The following is a 17,378-nucleotide window of genomic DNA, read 5'->3' on the forward strand; positions in this document are numbered from 1 at the left end:
GGGATGTGTCAGAGGGCTCGGGGCAGAATGTTAAAGCTAAACCAGTGAAGACCGAAGATCGTCTAGCTAGAGCCCTGGACTCCCCTGGGACGCCGCCCTTGTCAGGGCCGCGCAGGACCGAGCCAGCGGCGTGGTCCCGAGAACCAGAGCTAGTGCTCTGGGACTCCGGGTACCGTAGCCCGACTTACCAGTGTCGGGCCAGACAGCCTCCCCTAGCCCGTTAGTGGAGGACTAAGAGGTAGGTCAGAGATAGCTAGCAGTGTATTCCCAGCTAGCCGGGTGAGGGGGCCGATACCCCCTCCAGTATTGTATGTCCGCGGTTGTGACAACTGTTGCGGAATAAATACGTGTGCCTCAACCCCGGGTGTCCAAGAGTCCTCAACGGTATTACACATGCATTAACTCAATCATTCACACATCCACTTACTAATCTACTGACTCATCCACTTTCTCGCTCATTCATTCATTCATTAACTCATGCACTAACTCATTCAACCATCAATTGACTCATTCACTTATCAACTTACTCTTACTCATCCTCATCCACTCACTCACGGAAGTATTCATTCACACATTCACTCAATATTCACTAACACATTCACTCATGCATTCACTTTGCTCATGAATTAACTTTCCCATTCACGACTGAGAGAAGAGTGTCTCCAACTAAAACATCTCACATCGCGTTTGTCAATTACATTGCGCGTGTCGGTGTGTGTGTCTGTGCGTGTGTGTGTGTGTCAGTGTGTGCGTGTCTGTGTGTGTGTGTCTGTGTGTGTGCTGGGGAGTGGTGGTGTAGCTGGTAGTACGCTGTGCTACAAACTCGGCGACCATGGTTCGATTCCTGCTCACGACCAACACCAGTGACAATTATCTGACCCAGTCTTGATCCTGCCCTAGGTCGACTCAACCTCAAATGAGTTACTCGGTGTGTATACATAACCAATGGGGAGACAAAGGCGGCCGGACGTGGTGCTGGCCACTTAATCCCTCGTGTGCCGTTCCGGCCTTCATAGGTGCAACTACTCGCGAACAGCACTTGCCCCAACAGTCTGTTAAAGGCTTCGCAGGTGACGTTGCCATTTTCCTTCGTGACCCACAACAGAAAATAAATATATATTTACTAGAATAGCACATCAATGGGGAGGGGCCATTGCCCGCAATGTCAGCTATGATACAGGGACTCCTCCTCTACTTACGAACATTCGACTTACGAACATTGAGAGATATGCACAATCCTGATCCGTATGTCCAGTTGCCTATTCAGAACCAAGAGTCGTAAGTAGATGCCACCACCGTGGTGGCATCTACATCTGCAGAACGTGAAGTACCAGTGGCATCTACATTTGCAGAACATTAACTATTGGAATCTACATCTGCAGAACATGAAGAACCAGTGTCATCTACATCTTCGGATCGTGCAGAACCAGTGGCATCTACATCTGCAGAACATGAAGAACTATTGGCATCTACATCTGCAGAACATGAAGAACCAGTGGCATCTACATCTGCAGAATGTGAAGAACCAGTGGCATCTACATCTGCAGAACGTGAAGAACCAGTGGCATCTACATCTGCAGAACGTGAAGGACCAGTGGTATCTACATCTGCAGAACATGAAGAACTAGTGGCATCTACATCTGCAGAACATGAAGAACTAGTGGCATCTACATCTGCAGAACGAGAAGAAAAAGTGGCATCTACATCTGCAGAATGCGATGAACCAGTGGCATCTACATCTCCAGAACATGAAGAATCAGTGCCATCTACATCTGCAGAACGTGAAGAACCAGTGGTATCTACATCTGCAGAACGTGAAGAATCAGTGGCATCTACATTTGTAGAACGTGAACTATTGGCATCTACATCTGCAAAACATGAAGAACCAATGGCTTCTACATCTTCGGATCGTGAAGAACCAGTGGCATCTACATTTGCAGAATGTAAAGAACCAGTGGCATCTACATCTGCAGATCGTGAAGAACCAGTGGCATCGATATCTTCAGATAGTGAAGAACCAGTGGCATCTACATCTGCAGAATGTGAAGAACCAGTAGCATCTACATCTGCAAAACATGAAGAACTAGTGGCATCTACATCTGCAGAACGTGAAAGACCAGTGGCATCTATATTTGCAGAACATGAAGAACCAGTAGCATCTACATCTGCAGAACATGAAGAACCAGTGGCATCTACATCTGCAGAACACGAAGAACCAGTGGCATCTATATCTGCAGAACATGAAGAACCAATGGCATCTACATCTTCGGATCGTGAAGAATCAGTGGCATCTACATTTGCAGAATGTAAAGAACCAGTGGCATCTACATCTGCAGAACGTGAAGAACCAGTGGCATCGACATCTTCAGATAGTGAAGAACCAGTGGCATCTACATCTGCAGAATGTGAAGAACCAGTGGCATCTACATCTGCAGAACGTGAAGAACCAGTGGCATCGACATCTTCAGATAGTGAAGAACCAGTGGCATCTACATCTGCAGAATGTGAAGAACCAGTGGCATCTACATCTGCAGAACGTGAAGAACCAGTGGCATCGACATCTTCAGATAGTGAAGAACCAGTGGCATCTACATCTGCAGAACGTGAAAGACCAGTGGCATCTATATTTGCAGAACATGAAGAACCAGTGGCATCTACATCTGCAGAACGTGAAGAACCAGTGGCATCTACATCTGCAGAATGTGAAGAACCAGTGGCATCTACATCTGCAGATCGTGAAGAACCAGTGGCATCTACATATGCAGATCGTGAAGAACCAGTGGCATCTACATCTTCAGATAGTGAAGAACCAGTGGCATCTACATCTGCGGAATGTGAAGAACCAGTGGCATCTACATCTGCAGAACATGAAGAACCAGTGGCATCTATATCTGCAGAACATGAAGAACCAGTGGCATCTACATCTGCAGAACGTGAAGAACCAGTGGCATCTATATCTGCAGGAGATTATAAAGCCATTCCCCATGTTTAGGGCACACGCCGTACAACACGTTTCGAATCGACAAGAGTAAAGTTGGACTTGCAAATGGACAAGTTAGGTTCTAGAGGTATGTTCGTGAGTAAAGGGGTCCCTGTATGTCTTTGTTCCCTATGGGGCTGCACGCGATGACAAAGGTACCGAGTTGTGTTTTTTATCGGCCGTGCTCGCTCACTGCTGCCAGCGCCGTGGCTTTAGGTGCCCGAACCACACGGATGTGATTCCTATCCTGCCCCCCTGCGACCCTGCCCCCCTCCACCACCGCCGCTGCGCTGCCCAGGTTCACCACCGAAGCAATGCCCCCCGCTTGTCAAGACCCCGCCCACCGTCCTCCCCGTGGAATTCATCCCACGCCTTCCCCACGTGGGTGAGTGCCGCCCACACCACCCCGCCGGGATGGGGGAGGGGGGATAGTGGGGGATGTGTGGGGGGATTGGGGAGGTGCAGTGGGGTATTGGGCAGGGGTGGTGGGGGATGGGTGGAAGGGATGGGGGATGGGTGGTGGGGTGGTGGGGGGAGGGGTGGTGGGGGATGCAGAAGGGATGGGGTAGGGATGGGGGGTGTTGGAGGGGTGGTCAGGGGTGGAGGAGCGGTGGTGGGGGGTGGAGGAGGGGTGTTGATGGCTGTGTGTCTCTGCCCGTGCCGTCTCCCAGTCGACAATGATCCCCACTTCATCATCGCGCTGCCCAAGTGGAAGGTGACCGTCTGCTTCAATGTGGACGAGGAGCCGGGAAAGATCATCAATCTCGTGTCCGACCCAGAGCGAGGTGTCCGTCGTTAGAACCCCTCCGTCTGTGTGTGTGTGGGCTGGCCGACTGAGGTCACCAGTCGGCACAGCTGAGAGCCCGGCTTCCCGTCCGGGTTTCATCATCAGCTGCCCAACCACAGCGATTATGCAGGGGTCTCACAGACTCGCACAGAGACTCGTAGACTAATAGAGACTCATAGACTCACACTGAGACCCGTAGACTCACACTGAGACCCATAGACTCACACAGAGACCTGTAGACTCACACAGAGACTCATAGACTCACACAGAGACCCGTAGACTCGCACAGTGCCAGCGCTATGACACATGCAAGCTTCTGGGTTAGGCCACGCGGTGTCAGTTTGACGCCAGCATCCTCATTGTCAGCCCTCAACCACCCGAACTTGATTGTTTGCACAGATATCATTATTATTGACAGGGTCACTTAAACAATTGTTCTTAGGGCACTACGTGCCAATGTATCTATTAAAAGTCGGATCGATACATTGGCACGCATACCTGTCAACCCATATGGTTCACCCGTATTCTTGTACAGGGAAATTGAGTTTATCAGGTCCGTACGGCATACAGTCGTTTAATTACGATAAAAAAAAAGTTTGTCTATGTTTTTGTGTTTCTCCGTTGTGATGGGACTTTGTAGGATGAACTTTTAAATGTATAAGGGACACAGTGACCAATAAGGTCTGAATTGGTCTCTGATAGGGTAGGCACTGATAAGGGGTTGACAGCTATGGGGACGTACCTTCCTGCTGCTAACAACGATCGATGCCTACAGTTTGCTGGTTGACTGCTGGCTCTGGGCTCCTCTCGATGTCCGACAGTAACTCCCCCATTGTCCGGGGGCCTCTGGGCCGTTGCCACCGAAACTATCTGGGCAGTTGGCTACACTGGATTTCACCTGTGTAGCAATGAAAACGTTGAGCTGAGTTGAAACGGCAGAAGAAGATGTTGGGAAGACGTTAAATAGTCATCGTAATAATGACAACAGATATGGGTACCAAAGAAGTGGGACTAATGGATCCAGACGGTCCATTTAATAACTTTTCAATTTGTGCTCCTGCTAATGTGTCGTCTCTAAACTAAAGTAAACTCTTTTTTTCAGAAGTGACATGGCCACAAATGATAGCGGCTTGTGATCATCATGTGGAAATTTATAGCAGCGAAATACTCCATAAACGCCTGATGTTAATTATAAATGTGGAGGGAAATATTTGAGGAACCCGAAGAAAAATCCACGCGACCACCATGGGGAGAGAGAGGGACACGCAAATTCCAAATATACAGCGTCAGGGTCGTGATCAAACCCACGAGCTCCTGCATTCCTGGCGAGGGAGTTAACATCTCGCCACCGTGGCACCCCTAATGTAATAAACACCGCACTGGGCTAGTACCTGGTGCGGTGAATAGTAAACATTGCAACTGGGGAGACAAAGGCGGCCGGGCGTGGTGCTGGCCACTGACCCACTCGTGTGCCGTGCCGGTTTCATCGGTGCTGCTCGCTAACAGCACTTTCCCCAACAGCCTCTCTAAGGCTATACGGGGGATCTTTGTGTGTCTATAGTGGGGAGCTGGAGTGCAGCGGTTAGCGCGCCGCGCTACGAACCACGCGACCCCAGTTCGATTCCCACTCATGGCCAACACCGCCAGTGATGATTATTTAAACCGGTCCTGGACTTCCCCTAGGTCGACTCAGCCTCAAATGAGTACCCGGGTGCGATGTGTAAAAACATCCACACTGGGGGGAGACAAAGGTGGACAGGCGGGCGGACTTTTCACATGGGCGCGGGTAATTGGCCACGCACCGTAACCCCACGTCCGCTAACCGTGCCGGTTGTGCTCTCGCGGTGGCGCCAGGTGTGGTAGTGAACGCTGAGCTCGTGGGGGCCAAGAGGCCCGAGGTCGGCGCCACGAAGCTCGCCACCTACCTGGGCCGCGTCGCCGTGGCAATGGACCGCGCCGACGTGACGCTCAACGTCGACACGGACGACGTTGTCGTCGCCGTCGGCAACGGGGCCAACAATGGCAGCGGCGTGCGGGAGACTACCCTGCCCTGGGCCACGGGGGCCACCATCACCCACGGCAGGTGAGGCCCGGCGACGAGATGCGGGAACGGGAACGAGGTGCGGGGAGGGGCGATGAGGTGCGGCGAGGGGCGATGAGGTGTGTGTGGAGGGGCGACGTGGTGCGGCGAGGGGCAGGGAGAGGCAACGAGGTGCAGAGAGGGAAGACGAGGTGCGGGGAAGAGCAAAGAAATGCTGGGAGGGGTGATGAAGTGTGCGGGGAGGGGTGACGAGGTGTGCTGGAAGAGATTAAGTGTGAAGAGGACCAGTGAGGACTGTTGGAAGTGATGAGGTGTCGCACAGGTTATGAATATGAGTTGGGTGGTGGAGGGTTACACAACACAACATTTGGAGAGGCCATCTTGGGGCCTAACCAAAAATCTACAATGAATGATTTGAGTCTTTTCCCTTGTCTCCCTTGTCCCGTGTTTATGTCCTCCATGTCCATGTGTCTCCGTGTCTCTCTTTGTCTCCTCTCCCCATGTCTCCGTGTATCTGTGGCACGTATCTCTGTGTCTCTGTCCCTGTATCTCCGTGTCTCCTTGCTGTGTCTCCGTGTCTCTGTACCCCATGTCCCTATGTCCCTGTGTCTCTATCTTCTCTCCCCATGTCTCCATGTCTCCTATATCCGTGTCTCTCCGTATCTCTCCTCGTCTCTCCGTGCGTCCCCTTGTCTCCCCCACCCCCCCGTGTCTCCGTGTCTCTGTCCCCCCATGTGCCCCCCACCCCTTCCCCCGCAGCGTCCGCGTGCACGTGGAGGCGGGCCGCAGGATCACAGTGTTGCTGGACGAGCGCCCCGCCTTCGTCGTTGTCCTCCACCGCGTGTGGAAAGGCCACCAGGTGCACCGAGACTTCCTGGGCTTCTACACTGTGGACCAGAGCCTCCTGTCAGCTAGCACGCACGGCCTCATCGGTACGCCGTGCTGCGATGCAGAATTTGCCCTCCTCCCCCCCCCCCCCCTCATATATATGAAAAAAAGTCTGGCAGGATGGTTGGTCGAAGTGGGGGGGGGGCAGTCGCCCTGCAGCAACAATGGAACGTAGAGGAGCGACGCTCACAACAACGAGCGGAGTGCCGGGTGGCTAAAATGCAGCAAGTTGGCACAGTGAGGGGTACTCACTGGTGCATCTACCGGTCATTTCACTTGGCCAACCCATGGCACCTGGGTCTGTCCCGAGACCTCCTGTCAGCGAGCCGTCGACACTTCACGTGGCCTCAATGTGCACCTGGCCTGACGTCACCGTCACTGAGTCGCGAGTATTGGTGTGTGTGGTCTTAGTGGATCGTGAATCGAGGTTTTAATCTGTAATAAATTCAGCTCAGGTCGTCGCTCAAAGTTGCATCGGGACAGCCGTCTTAAAAATTGTCGATTCATTGGCAAGCGATGCTTGGATCGAGTAGTGGTGTGGCACGGACCCCCTTCACTCGATTGGCTCATATCCGCGAAATCGGTGATTCCGTTGCAGTTGCTTTTATTGTGCCAGAGCACCACCTGGCCAGGGACTGTCTCTGCATCTCCGTGTTATCCATATCTGCGTGGCTGTGTCTCTGTGTATCCGGGCCTCCACATCGTGCGCCGGCCTTCTTGCCCCACACACTTCGGGCTCGTCGGTACACAGGGCCCCTCGCCACACCCTGTCTCCTTGTCGATCTGTGTCCTCCCCCATGTCTCCGAGCTGATCTCGCCCATGGTTTCCCATCACTCCCAGCGCAAGGTGCCTGCGTCAACAGGATGACTCTATCCCGAGGGGTAACTTTAGCCCACACCTGGGACAGGAGGTCATAGAAGGCATCTGACTCATCAACCTTGCCTGCATCCCTCCACTGATGTTCATCTTCGCTGGGGCTTAAGCCACTACCACCACTATTAGTCACCTCCTATTGGCGGGGAGGCGAGCCCGCATTAGCCTGATACAGCTTCCCACACCACCACGCTCGCACGACCCCTTCATTCTTTTGTCAGCTTCCTTACCTCTCCTCCGCAGTGAGCATTCGGACATTTCCCATGGCCAATCACAGTGGATTTGTTCTGTTGTTTCTGGAGGAAACCCCAGTGGTGAGGGCTCATTCTCCTGGCATAGAGAAGAATGGGCATAACCGTGAAAGAGAAGACCCGAAGCTTTGTGTGGAATGACAGACCAGGTAGCTTCCACACAGCATTGCGCAGCCGATGAAAAATTAATGCCGCCCGATTGATTCGGAATTAGACCTCTGCTGTCAAACCGGAGCTGGTCATAAGGACACTACTCTCTCCACAACTGCTCCATCACCAATGAGGAGCTGAGGGGGTGGAGTGTTTGGGGGTAGAAAATACCCTGGCAGGTGCTTAGTTTTGGTGGGGCTGATGGTAAGACCCCACCTCTTAGTGGTACACTCCATGTTCAGCAGAAGTGCCTCAAACTCCTCCACCGAGTGAGCAGCAATCACCAGATAATCAGCATATAATACATGGTTGATTAATACGGAGCCATCACCCGACCGCACCCGAGCATCGATCAGCCTCCAGTTGTATCTGTACCAGATGGAAATTCCTCCAGTACAGCCATAGGAAGCTTCTCGAACTACGTGGTCAAAGCTAATGTTAAATACAGCGTGCTTGAAAATCAAATTAACACTGACATGGAAGTATCGTTTTTAATGGAAAAAGAACGGATAATACACCGTAACATGATAACAAATGTAATGTTAATAGCTTCAAAAAGTCAAAGAGTCTCCACTTGTTCGCCATCATTGTCAACACGTGCCTGGAATCTTCTCCAGGTGGTCTCCAGAGCCCAGAGGCACATTTCTTGTGGTATTGCAAATTATCAGAAATGTTAACATTTTTTTTAAAACGCCCTGTAATGTGGGAGCCAGAGGACATCCCTGTCGCGCCCCAAGGTGAACAGGCCCTTAGTGATTGTGAGCAGAGAGTCAGGGACTCCGAAAGCACGAACAACTGCCCACAGCCCTGACTTGTTGATGATATCATAGGCCTTGACCAGGTCAGAAAAGCAGAGATGTAGGTCTGGTTGGAATTCCCTATACCTCTGCTGTTGCAGACAGAGAGAAAATATGGCATCTGTGCAGGACCGCCCTGGTCTGAAACCACATTGGGGCTCCGTATACCTCTCATCAGTGTGTCTGGCGAGGCGATGTTGAATAATCCTTGCCAGGACCTTTCTCGGCACACTGAGAAGAGAGATGCCTCTATATATGTTACAATGATGCCCTGGTGGATGCCCTAGTGGGCATCCTTCAAAACCTGCGGAAACCGTCCTGTGGTCGAGACAGTTGTGATGATGTCATGTAGGGCAGTCTGCACACAGATGCCACCCTCCCTCAGCATTTCGCGAGGGAGATCGTCTCTGCCCGGCGCTTTTCCGGGTCTCACACACACGTACACATTCACACGTATACATACATACACATACGTACACATACATACGTGATATAGCCAAACGTCGAATTGTCACAAAATCCGGTTCACCGCCCAGCCTACGGCCGTTGCTGACTCCACGCGACCGCTGCTCCCGTAAGCTTGCAAGCCGCAGGCCTTGACTGCCCTCCCGGCAACAACAAAAAATTACATCCAGGGGACCCCGGAGATCTCTGTCACCGCACTCACGTCTCTCTGCACCGCAGGTCAGTTCTTCGCCGAGCCCGAGGTCGCGGTGTTCAACCCCCAGCCCGGAGAGGAACAGGGGAAGCCGACGGCCACCATGCTGGTGAAGGGTCACAAGCTGAAGGTCACACGGTGAGTCCACGCCACCACCACCGCTGCACCAAAAAGACAAAGATCCCTCGTATAGCCTGTAACGTACTGTTGGGGCAAGTGTTATTAGTGAGCACCTATGAAGGCCGGCATTGTGGCACACGAGGGGGTGGGTGGCCAACACCACGCTCGGCCACCTTTGTCTCCCCAGTGGCGATGTTTACGCATCATACCAGGTACTCATTTGAGGCTGAGTCGACCTAGGGGAGGCCCATAACCGGTTCAGATAATCGTCACTGGGTGTTGACCGTGAGCGGGAATCAAACTTGTCCGCTCACCAGCTGCACCAGCAGACAAAGTTCACCCGTGGGTTCAGTGCCACGAGCGAGTGGCGCCTTCCATGACCAGCGTGGCGGCGCACGAGGGGGTCGGGCGGCAAAGCGCCGTGCCCGCCTTTGCCTCCCCAGTGTTGACTTTAGTGGATTCTTCGATATGGGCAGAGGACTCGGGGAGGGAAATTTTACGAGAACGGCAGCTACGGTAGTGGTAGCATTACAGGACTGAGTGGGTGGGTGGGTGAGTTGGTGGATGAGTGAGTTGGTCAGTGTTTGGTGGATTCCCCATCTAGCCTTAACTGTTGGGGCAGGTGCTGGTAGCGGTTGGCACTTATGAAGGCCGGCACAGTACACGAGGGGGTGTGTGGCCAGCATCCACTCCCGACCGCCTTTGCCTCCCCAGTGGCGATGTTTATCCAACGCACCAGGTACTCATTTGAGACTGATTCGACCTAGGGGAGGCCCGGGACCGGTTCAGATAATCGTCACTGGTGTTGGCCGTGAGCAGGAATGAAACTCGGGTGTTCGTAGCAGAGTATGCGCTAATCACTACAGTACTGCTCTCCACAGACACATACATACATACACAGAGACACAGAGACATACACACACACAGACACACACGACCGCACGCACGTGCATTGACCTCGTGCGGGCAGGCTCCGTGCCGCCACCGCTTATCTCTCGTTCGGCGGTGGTGGCGTGGCCGGGTGCCCTCCGTGTTTACGCTGCGCTCGTTGCCGCCCCAGCAGCCTGCCAGGGTTCATACATGGGGGGGGGGGGGGGTTGCGTGTGGGTGGTGGTGGTGGGCGAGTGGCGGAGTTTGTTTGCGGCGGTTTTGGTGGGCGCAGGGGGGTGCAGAAGAACCACCTGGAGGACGCGGCCCAGGGGGACGAGGTCCCCTGCTGGTTCGTGCACAACAACGGCCACGGACTCATCGACGGGCGCCTCTCCGACTACCTCCTCCCCGAGCTGTTCAGCCGCCCGTGAGAGAGAGGAGGGGGGGGAGGAGGAGTGGGGGGTGGGGGTAAGGACGGGGAGGTGGAGGGGGCCTACAGACACCCCCTAATGAGTCGTAATGAGTTGTGTTTGTGATGGAGCCGCCCTCGTGCACACCGCGTGGGGTGTCTGCGTGCTCAGGGGTCACCCTCAGTGGCAGCTGTTCCTGTGCGCCATAAGGAGCAGCTGCCACGGCGGGGCGCCACGGTGGCGAGCTGTTGACTACCTCGCATGGTATACAGGAGGTCGTGGGTTCGATCCCTACCCTGACGCCTGCTGTATATTTGGTGGTCACGTGGATTTTTCTGCGGGTCCTCCGGTTTTCCCCTCCACATTTAGGATCAACGTCGCGTGTTTAGAGTATTTGGCTGCTGTAAATTTTCACGCGACGATGATGATGATGAGTCGCCGCTTCGTTGAGCTATCATTTGTGATGGCCAGGTCGCTTCTCATCAAGAGCGACAGTGGGGCCTTACCTGGTAAAATAGTTTAGTTTAGACAGGCATCGTTTTGCCAGCAGTGATCGGTGGCAGAGGTGATGATTGGTGCTGCGCGTGATCCCGAACGAGTAAATTTGAGTCATCCCCAAATTTGGCAAAAAGGGGCCGTCCATAAATGACGTCATGCACCTCGGGAGGGGTGGGGGGTCAGAAGATGTGTGACGAGGGGGGGGGGTTGAGAAATGTGACGTCACATCAAAATGCGCAACTTCTACTTAATTAAATAGAATTGTTATAACAACACTTATTTTGATTAATTTTCATGATTAACTATTTGATTATTTAAATTTACATTTTAATGATTCTACCAGGGCTTTTGATTCTGTGGAATGAATACTTGATTGTTATAATTGTACTCTCCATTTTGCTTCATTCTACTACAAAGTTTGAAGTATTTGTTTTATAGTTATAATTACTTTTAATTTTTGATAATTATAAGATAATTTCAATATAACATTCTGAACATCTGCAGTTTTAGTTAGACGATGAATATTTTCAAGTGAATTTTATGCTAAATTTCAGCTTTCCAACGCCTCTTTTTTAATTAATGTTTTCGCCTACAACATCAGAGTGCAGGGCCACATTAAATACGCACTACAATGATAATAGTTTAAAACGATTCGAAGCATGTTTTATTTTCAAAATGGAAATATAGTTTTGGGGGGGGGGGGGGGGGGGCAGAGCTTTGTGACGTCATATTTGAGGGGGGGTGTGACTTTTAGTGACGCCGTGTGACGAGGGGGGGGGGGTCAAAAATCGTCCAAAATCGCGTGACGTCATTTATGGACGGCCCCAAAGCCGGAGCATGCGGGTGGTCACCAGCGCGGCCAAAAGCTCGCCGCCGCTTGGAACAACGTCACACGGGGGGGGGGGGGTCTTTAATGTCAACTGCGAGGGAAGCGGACGGCAATTGGCAGCATCGTCACGACGTGTGATTGGCAGACGCTCCGGGCAAACGGGCCCTCCGCGCCAGTGGTTTTATAACGGGAAGGAATAAATCGCGCGACGCCACCAGATAACCACTGTGAATCGTTGATAGGACACGTTAAGTCAATCTTCTGTGGAATAAACTATCGGTCGGCTGACCCCTATACAACACGCAGTCTCACTGTGTCTGTGCGCATGTGTCTTGTATGGATGTGTCTGTGTGGGTGTTTCTGTGTGGGTGTGTTTGTGTGGATGAGTCTGTATGGGTGTGTCTGTGTGGGTGTTTCTGTGTGGGTGTGTCTGTGTGGATGAGTCTGTATGGGTGTGTCTGTGTGGGTGTTTCTGTGTGGTGTGTGCCTGTGTGGATGAGTCTTTGAGTCTGTATGGGTGTTTCTGTGTGGTTGTTTCTGTGTGGGTATTTCTGTGTGGGTGTTTCTGTGTGGGTGTGTCTGTGTGGATGAGTCTATATGGGTGTGTCTGTGTGGGTGTTTCTGTGTGGGTGTGACTGTGTGGATGAGTCTGTGTGGATGAGTCTATATGGGTGTGTCTGTGTGGGTGTTTCTGTGTGGGTGTTTCTGTATGGGTGTGTCTGTGTGGATGAGTCTCTATGGGTGTGTCTGTGTGGGTGTTTCTGTGTGGGTGTTTCTGTGTGGGTATGTCTGTGTGGATGAGTCTGTATGGGTGTGTCTGTGTGGGTGTTTCTGTGTGGGTGTTTCTGTGTGGGTGTGTCTGTGTGGATGAGTCTGTATGGGTGTGTCTGTGCAAAACAACCTCCTACCTCCTCGCGGTGCCGGACGGGCAACATTGTCGTGGGCAGTGCTGTGGGGGGAGGGCCAATGCCCATTGGCCTCTCCCCTCATGGCGTCTGTGACCACCACAGTGGCTAAACGGGGGCTCTGGACGGGTGCGAGGGGCTGGTAACCCCTCCACCTTCAATTAACCACCACTAAACTACGAAGTAAACATAAACCTGTAATTAATAAGCTTGTGCCGGAGGCCCCGGGGGGTCAGGCTTTTATGACGTCTCCTGGCCAAACCCCATTTGGCGGAGCCAGGAGATTGAATTTTAACCCTCGGGGCTCCTCCAGAAACAACGAAAAACCATTGCGGATGGCCACGTGGAATGTTCGAACGCTCACTGCGGAGGAGAGGCTGCCACTCCTCTGTCGGGAGCTGGACCGGTACCGCCTGGATCTCTGTGGCATTCAGGAGGTCCGGTGGACCGGTTCTGGCTCCTGCCACCATGAGGGGTGGACAGTCCTCTACTCGGGGCAGGAGACTGCCAAACAACAGGGTGTGGCTCTTCTTCTGAACAAAAGAATGAAGGGGGCGTGGGAGCGTGGCGGTGAGGTGTGGGAAGCTGTAAGCCCCAGGATACTTTGGGCTCGCCTTCCCATCAACCAGAGGCGAGGAGTGGTGGTCGTGGTTACTTATGCCCCCACCGAAGACGAACATCTGTGGAGGGATGCAGGCAAAGCCGATGAGTCGGACGCTTTCTATGACCTCCTGTCACAGGTGCTGGCTAAAGTGGCCACTCGGGACAGAGTCATCTTGTTGGGTGACTTCAATGCCCGAGTTGGTCATGATACTGGCACCTGGTCTGGAGTGATTGGAAGGCATGGGCCAGATCAGCTCAATAATAACGGTAGGAGGCTGCTAGATTTTTGTGCAGCCCATGGGCTTGTAATTACCAACACGCTCTTCCGGCATCGGCGCATCCACACAACATCATGGATGCATGCCGGGTCCAAGCAAGAACATCTGCTGGACTACGTAGTGACGGACCAGCGGATGCGAGCCCATGTCCTTGACACCAGGACCTACCGTGGAGCTGATCTGCCCTCTGACCATCGACTAGTCATCTGTAAGATGCGCCTGCCATTCTTCCACTCCGGTGGTGGGTGTACACCCAGGATCCCATTCCAACCAAAAGTGGCCTGGTCTAAGTTAGCTGATGAAAGTTGCAAGCGAGAATTTCATCATCGCTTGCAGCTGGGGTTGGCATCGTCCCCCACTCCACCTGATGTCGAGGGTAAATGGGCGAGGTTTAAGACTGTGACTCATGCAGCTGCAATGGCTGCTTTGGGTACGCGGTCCAGACCTCCCCGGGAACCCTGGCTGACGGAGGAGGTGTTCAGGTTAATTGAGAAAAAGCGACAGGCCCACTCTCATCGCCTACAGCATCCCACGTCAGAGAATGAGGAGGTTTACCGCAGTCTTCGCTCGGAGGTTCGGAGAGCCGTGAGGCGCTGCAAGGATGGGTGGTGGTCGCGGGTTGCTGAGGAGATGGAGTCTGCCTCAGTAGCCTGCGATCACAAATCACTATTTAACTCCATCAAAAAAGTAACCTGTAGCGCCACACCTATTACCATCATTAGAGGAAAAAACGGTGATCCAATCTCCGACCCCCAGGAACAGGTTTGCAGATTTGCTGAGCATTTCTGTGAGGTCCTGGGGGAGGGAAAATCTCTCAGCCAGGAAAACATCATGGCACAAAGTGGGGATAACCCTGCTGAGGCTGCGGTGCCTCAAATATTGGAAGAGGTCACCCCCTGTGAGTGGCTGGCTGAGGTACCGGCTGTTGAGGAAGTACTGAGGGCGATCCGGAGTCTGAGACCAGGGAAGGCACCGGGCAGAGATGATCTCCCAGGCGAAATGCTGAGGGAGGGTGGCGTTTGTGCACAGACTGCCCTATATGACATCATAACAACAGTCTGGACCACTGGACGGGTTCCGCAGGACTGGAAGGATGCCCTGGTGGTCCCCCTCTTTAAGAAGGGGGACCGTACCGACTGTAACAACTACAGGGGCATCTCACTCCTCAGTGTGCCGGGTAAGGTCCTGGCAAGGATTATTCAACATCGCCTTGCTAGGCATGCTGAGGAGAGGCTTGCGGAGCCCCAATGTGGTTTCAGGAAAGGGCGGTCCTGCACAGATGCCATATTTTCTGTCCGTCTGCTACAGCAGAGGTGTAGGGAATTCCAAAAAGACCTACATCTCTGCTTTATTGACCTGGTCAAGGCCTATGATACCATCAGTAGGACTGGGCTCTGGGTTGTTCTTCGTGCTTTCGGAGTCCCTGACCCTCTGCTCACGATCATTAAGGACCTTCATGATGGTGAGCGGGCCCGGGTAAAACTACGTGGCCGGGAGTCGGAGCCTTTCCCTGTACACCTTGGGGTGCGACAGGGATGTCCTCTGGCTCCCACATTATTTAACATCTATTTCGACTGCGTAGTTCGTGAAGCCTTCAATAGCTGTACCGGGGGAATTACCATTTGGTACAGATACAATGGGAGGCTGATCGACGCCCGGGTGCGATCAAGGGATGGCTCCCTATTGGTCAACCACGTTATGTATGCCGATGATTTGGTAATAGCTGCTCATTCAGAAGAGGAGTTGGAGACGCTGCTGCTGAGACTGGAGCGTGCCACTAAGAGGTGGGGCCTTACCATCAGCCCCACCAAAACTAAGCACCTGCCTGGGTATTTTGTACCATCGGGCACTCCGCCCCCACAACTCCCAATCGGTGATGGGGCAGTTGTGGAGAGAGTAGAGAGTTTCCCATACCTGGGCAGTGTGCTCATGACCGGCTCCAGTTTATCAGCAGAGGTCTCACTCCGAATCAGTCGAGCGGCAATATCTTTTCATCGGTTGCGTAACGCTGTGTGGAAGCTACCTGGTCTGTCGCTCCGCACGAAGCTTCAGGTCTTCTCGGCCACGGTCATTCCCTCCCTTCTCTATGCTTGCGAAACGTGGACCCCCCTAGTGGAGCATCTTCGCCGGTTGGAAACATTTAGGCTGGCCTGCCTACGATCCATCCTGGGTTTAACCAGGCTGGATTGTGTGAGGAGCTCACAAGTCCTTGAAAGATCTGGGCAAAGTCCCATCAGTGAGCTCCTCCGGCAGGCAAGGCTGCGTTGGCTGGGTCATGTAGCCCGCATGCCCAGCCACCGCATGCCTAAACAGCTTTTGTTCGGCCGGATCGAGGGGGCTAAACGGGCGCGGCACGGGCTAGAGAAGAGATGGAGTGATGTGGTACAGGAGGACGTGGAGCTGAGTGGACTTGCCGATGACTGGTACCAGCGGTGTCAAGATCGGCCTCAGTGGAGGAGGCTCGTGAAGGACGCTACTGGGCAGTTGGAGGCAGTCGCCCTCCAACAACAACGGAGGGCGGAGGAGCGACGCTCACAACAACGAGCGGAGCGCCGGGTGGCTAAAGCACAGCAAGTTGGCACAGTAGGGGGCACAGGTGGTGCATCAGCCAGTCATCTCAGTCATCTCGGTCATCTCGGTCAGTCGACCCGTGGCACCTGGGTCTGCCCCGTGACCTCCTGCCAGCGGGCGTTCGACACTTCACGTGGCCTCAAGGTGCACATGGCCTGGCACAAGCGTCGTGGTGACGTCACCGCCACTTAGTGGCGAATGGCGGTTGTTGTTGTTGTTTCTGTGTGGGTGTTTCTGCGTGGGTAAGTCTGTGTGGATGAGTCTGTATGGGTGTGTCTGTGTGGGCGTTTCTGTGTGGGTGTTTCTGCGTGGGTGTGTCTGTGGGTGTGTCTGTGTGGATGTGTGGGTGTGTCTGTGAGTTTGTATGGGTGTATCTATGAGTCTGAGTCTGTGTGGGTGTGTCTGTGAGTCTGTGCAGGTGTGTCTGCGAGTCTGTGTGGGTGTGTCTGTGCGGGTGTGTGTGTAGGTGTGTCTGTGCAGGTGTGTTTGTGAGTCTGTGTGGGTGTGTCTGTGCGGGTGTGTGTGTCTGTGCAGGTGTGTCTGTGAGTCTGTGTGGGTGTGTCTGTGTGGGTGTGTCTGTGCGGGTGTGTGTGTGGGTGTGTCTGTGTGACAGGCCCACTCTCATCGGCTACAGCATCCCACGTCAGAAAATGAGGAGGCTGTCCGCAGCCTTCGCTCGGAGGTTCGGAGAGCCGTAAGGCGCTGCAAGGATGGGTGGTGGTCGCGGTTTGCGGAGGAGATGGAGTCTGCCTCAGTGGCCCGCGATCACAAATCACTATTTAACTCCATCAAAAAAGTAACCTGCAGCGCCACACCTATTACCATCATGAGGGGAAAAAACGGTGATCCAATCTCCGACCCCCAGGAA

General features: G+C 53.3%; 1 protein-coding gene across 1 annotated transcript in view; it reads left to right on the forward strand.

Moving 5' to 3' along the window:
* The window catches only part of LOC144731183 (inter-alpha-trypsin inhibitor heavy chain H2-like), a 67,635-nt gene extending 56,775 nt beyond the window's left edge, over window positions 1–10,860 (forward strand). The window contains exons 15-20 of the mRNA XM_078612150.1: window positions 3,279–3,365; window positions 3,652–3,765; window positions 5,622–5,850; window positions 6,568–6,740; window positions 9,453–9,564; window positions 10,709–10,860. Coding sequence (XP_078468276.1) covers window positions 3,279–3,365; window positions 3,652–3,765; window positions 5,622–5,850; window positions 6,568–6,740; window positions 9,453–9,564; window positions 10,709–10,847 — 854 coding nt within the window. The 3' untranslated portion in view covers window positions 10,848–10,860. The remainder of the gene's footprint in view (window positions 1–3,278; window positions 3,366–3,651; window positions 3,766–5,621; window positions 5,851–6,567; window positions 6,741–9,452; window positions 9,565–10,708) is intronic.
* The last annotated feature ends 6,518 nt before the right edge of the window (window positions 10,861–17,378 follow it).

The sequence above is a fragment of the Lampetra planeri genome, chromosome 38 (assembly GCF_965212315.1).
Source record: "Lampetra planeri chromosome 38, kcLamPlan1.2.h2, whole genome shotgun sequence".
Classification (NCBI taxonomy): Eukaryota; Metazoa; Chordata; class Hyperoartia; order Petromyzontiformes; family Petromyzontidae; genus Lampetra; species Lampetra planeri.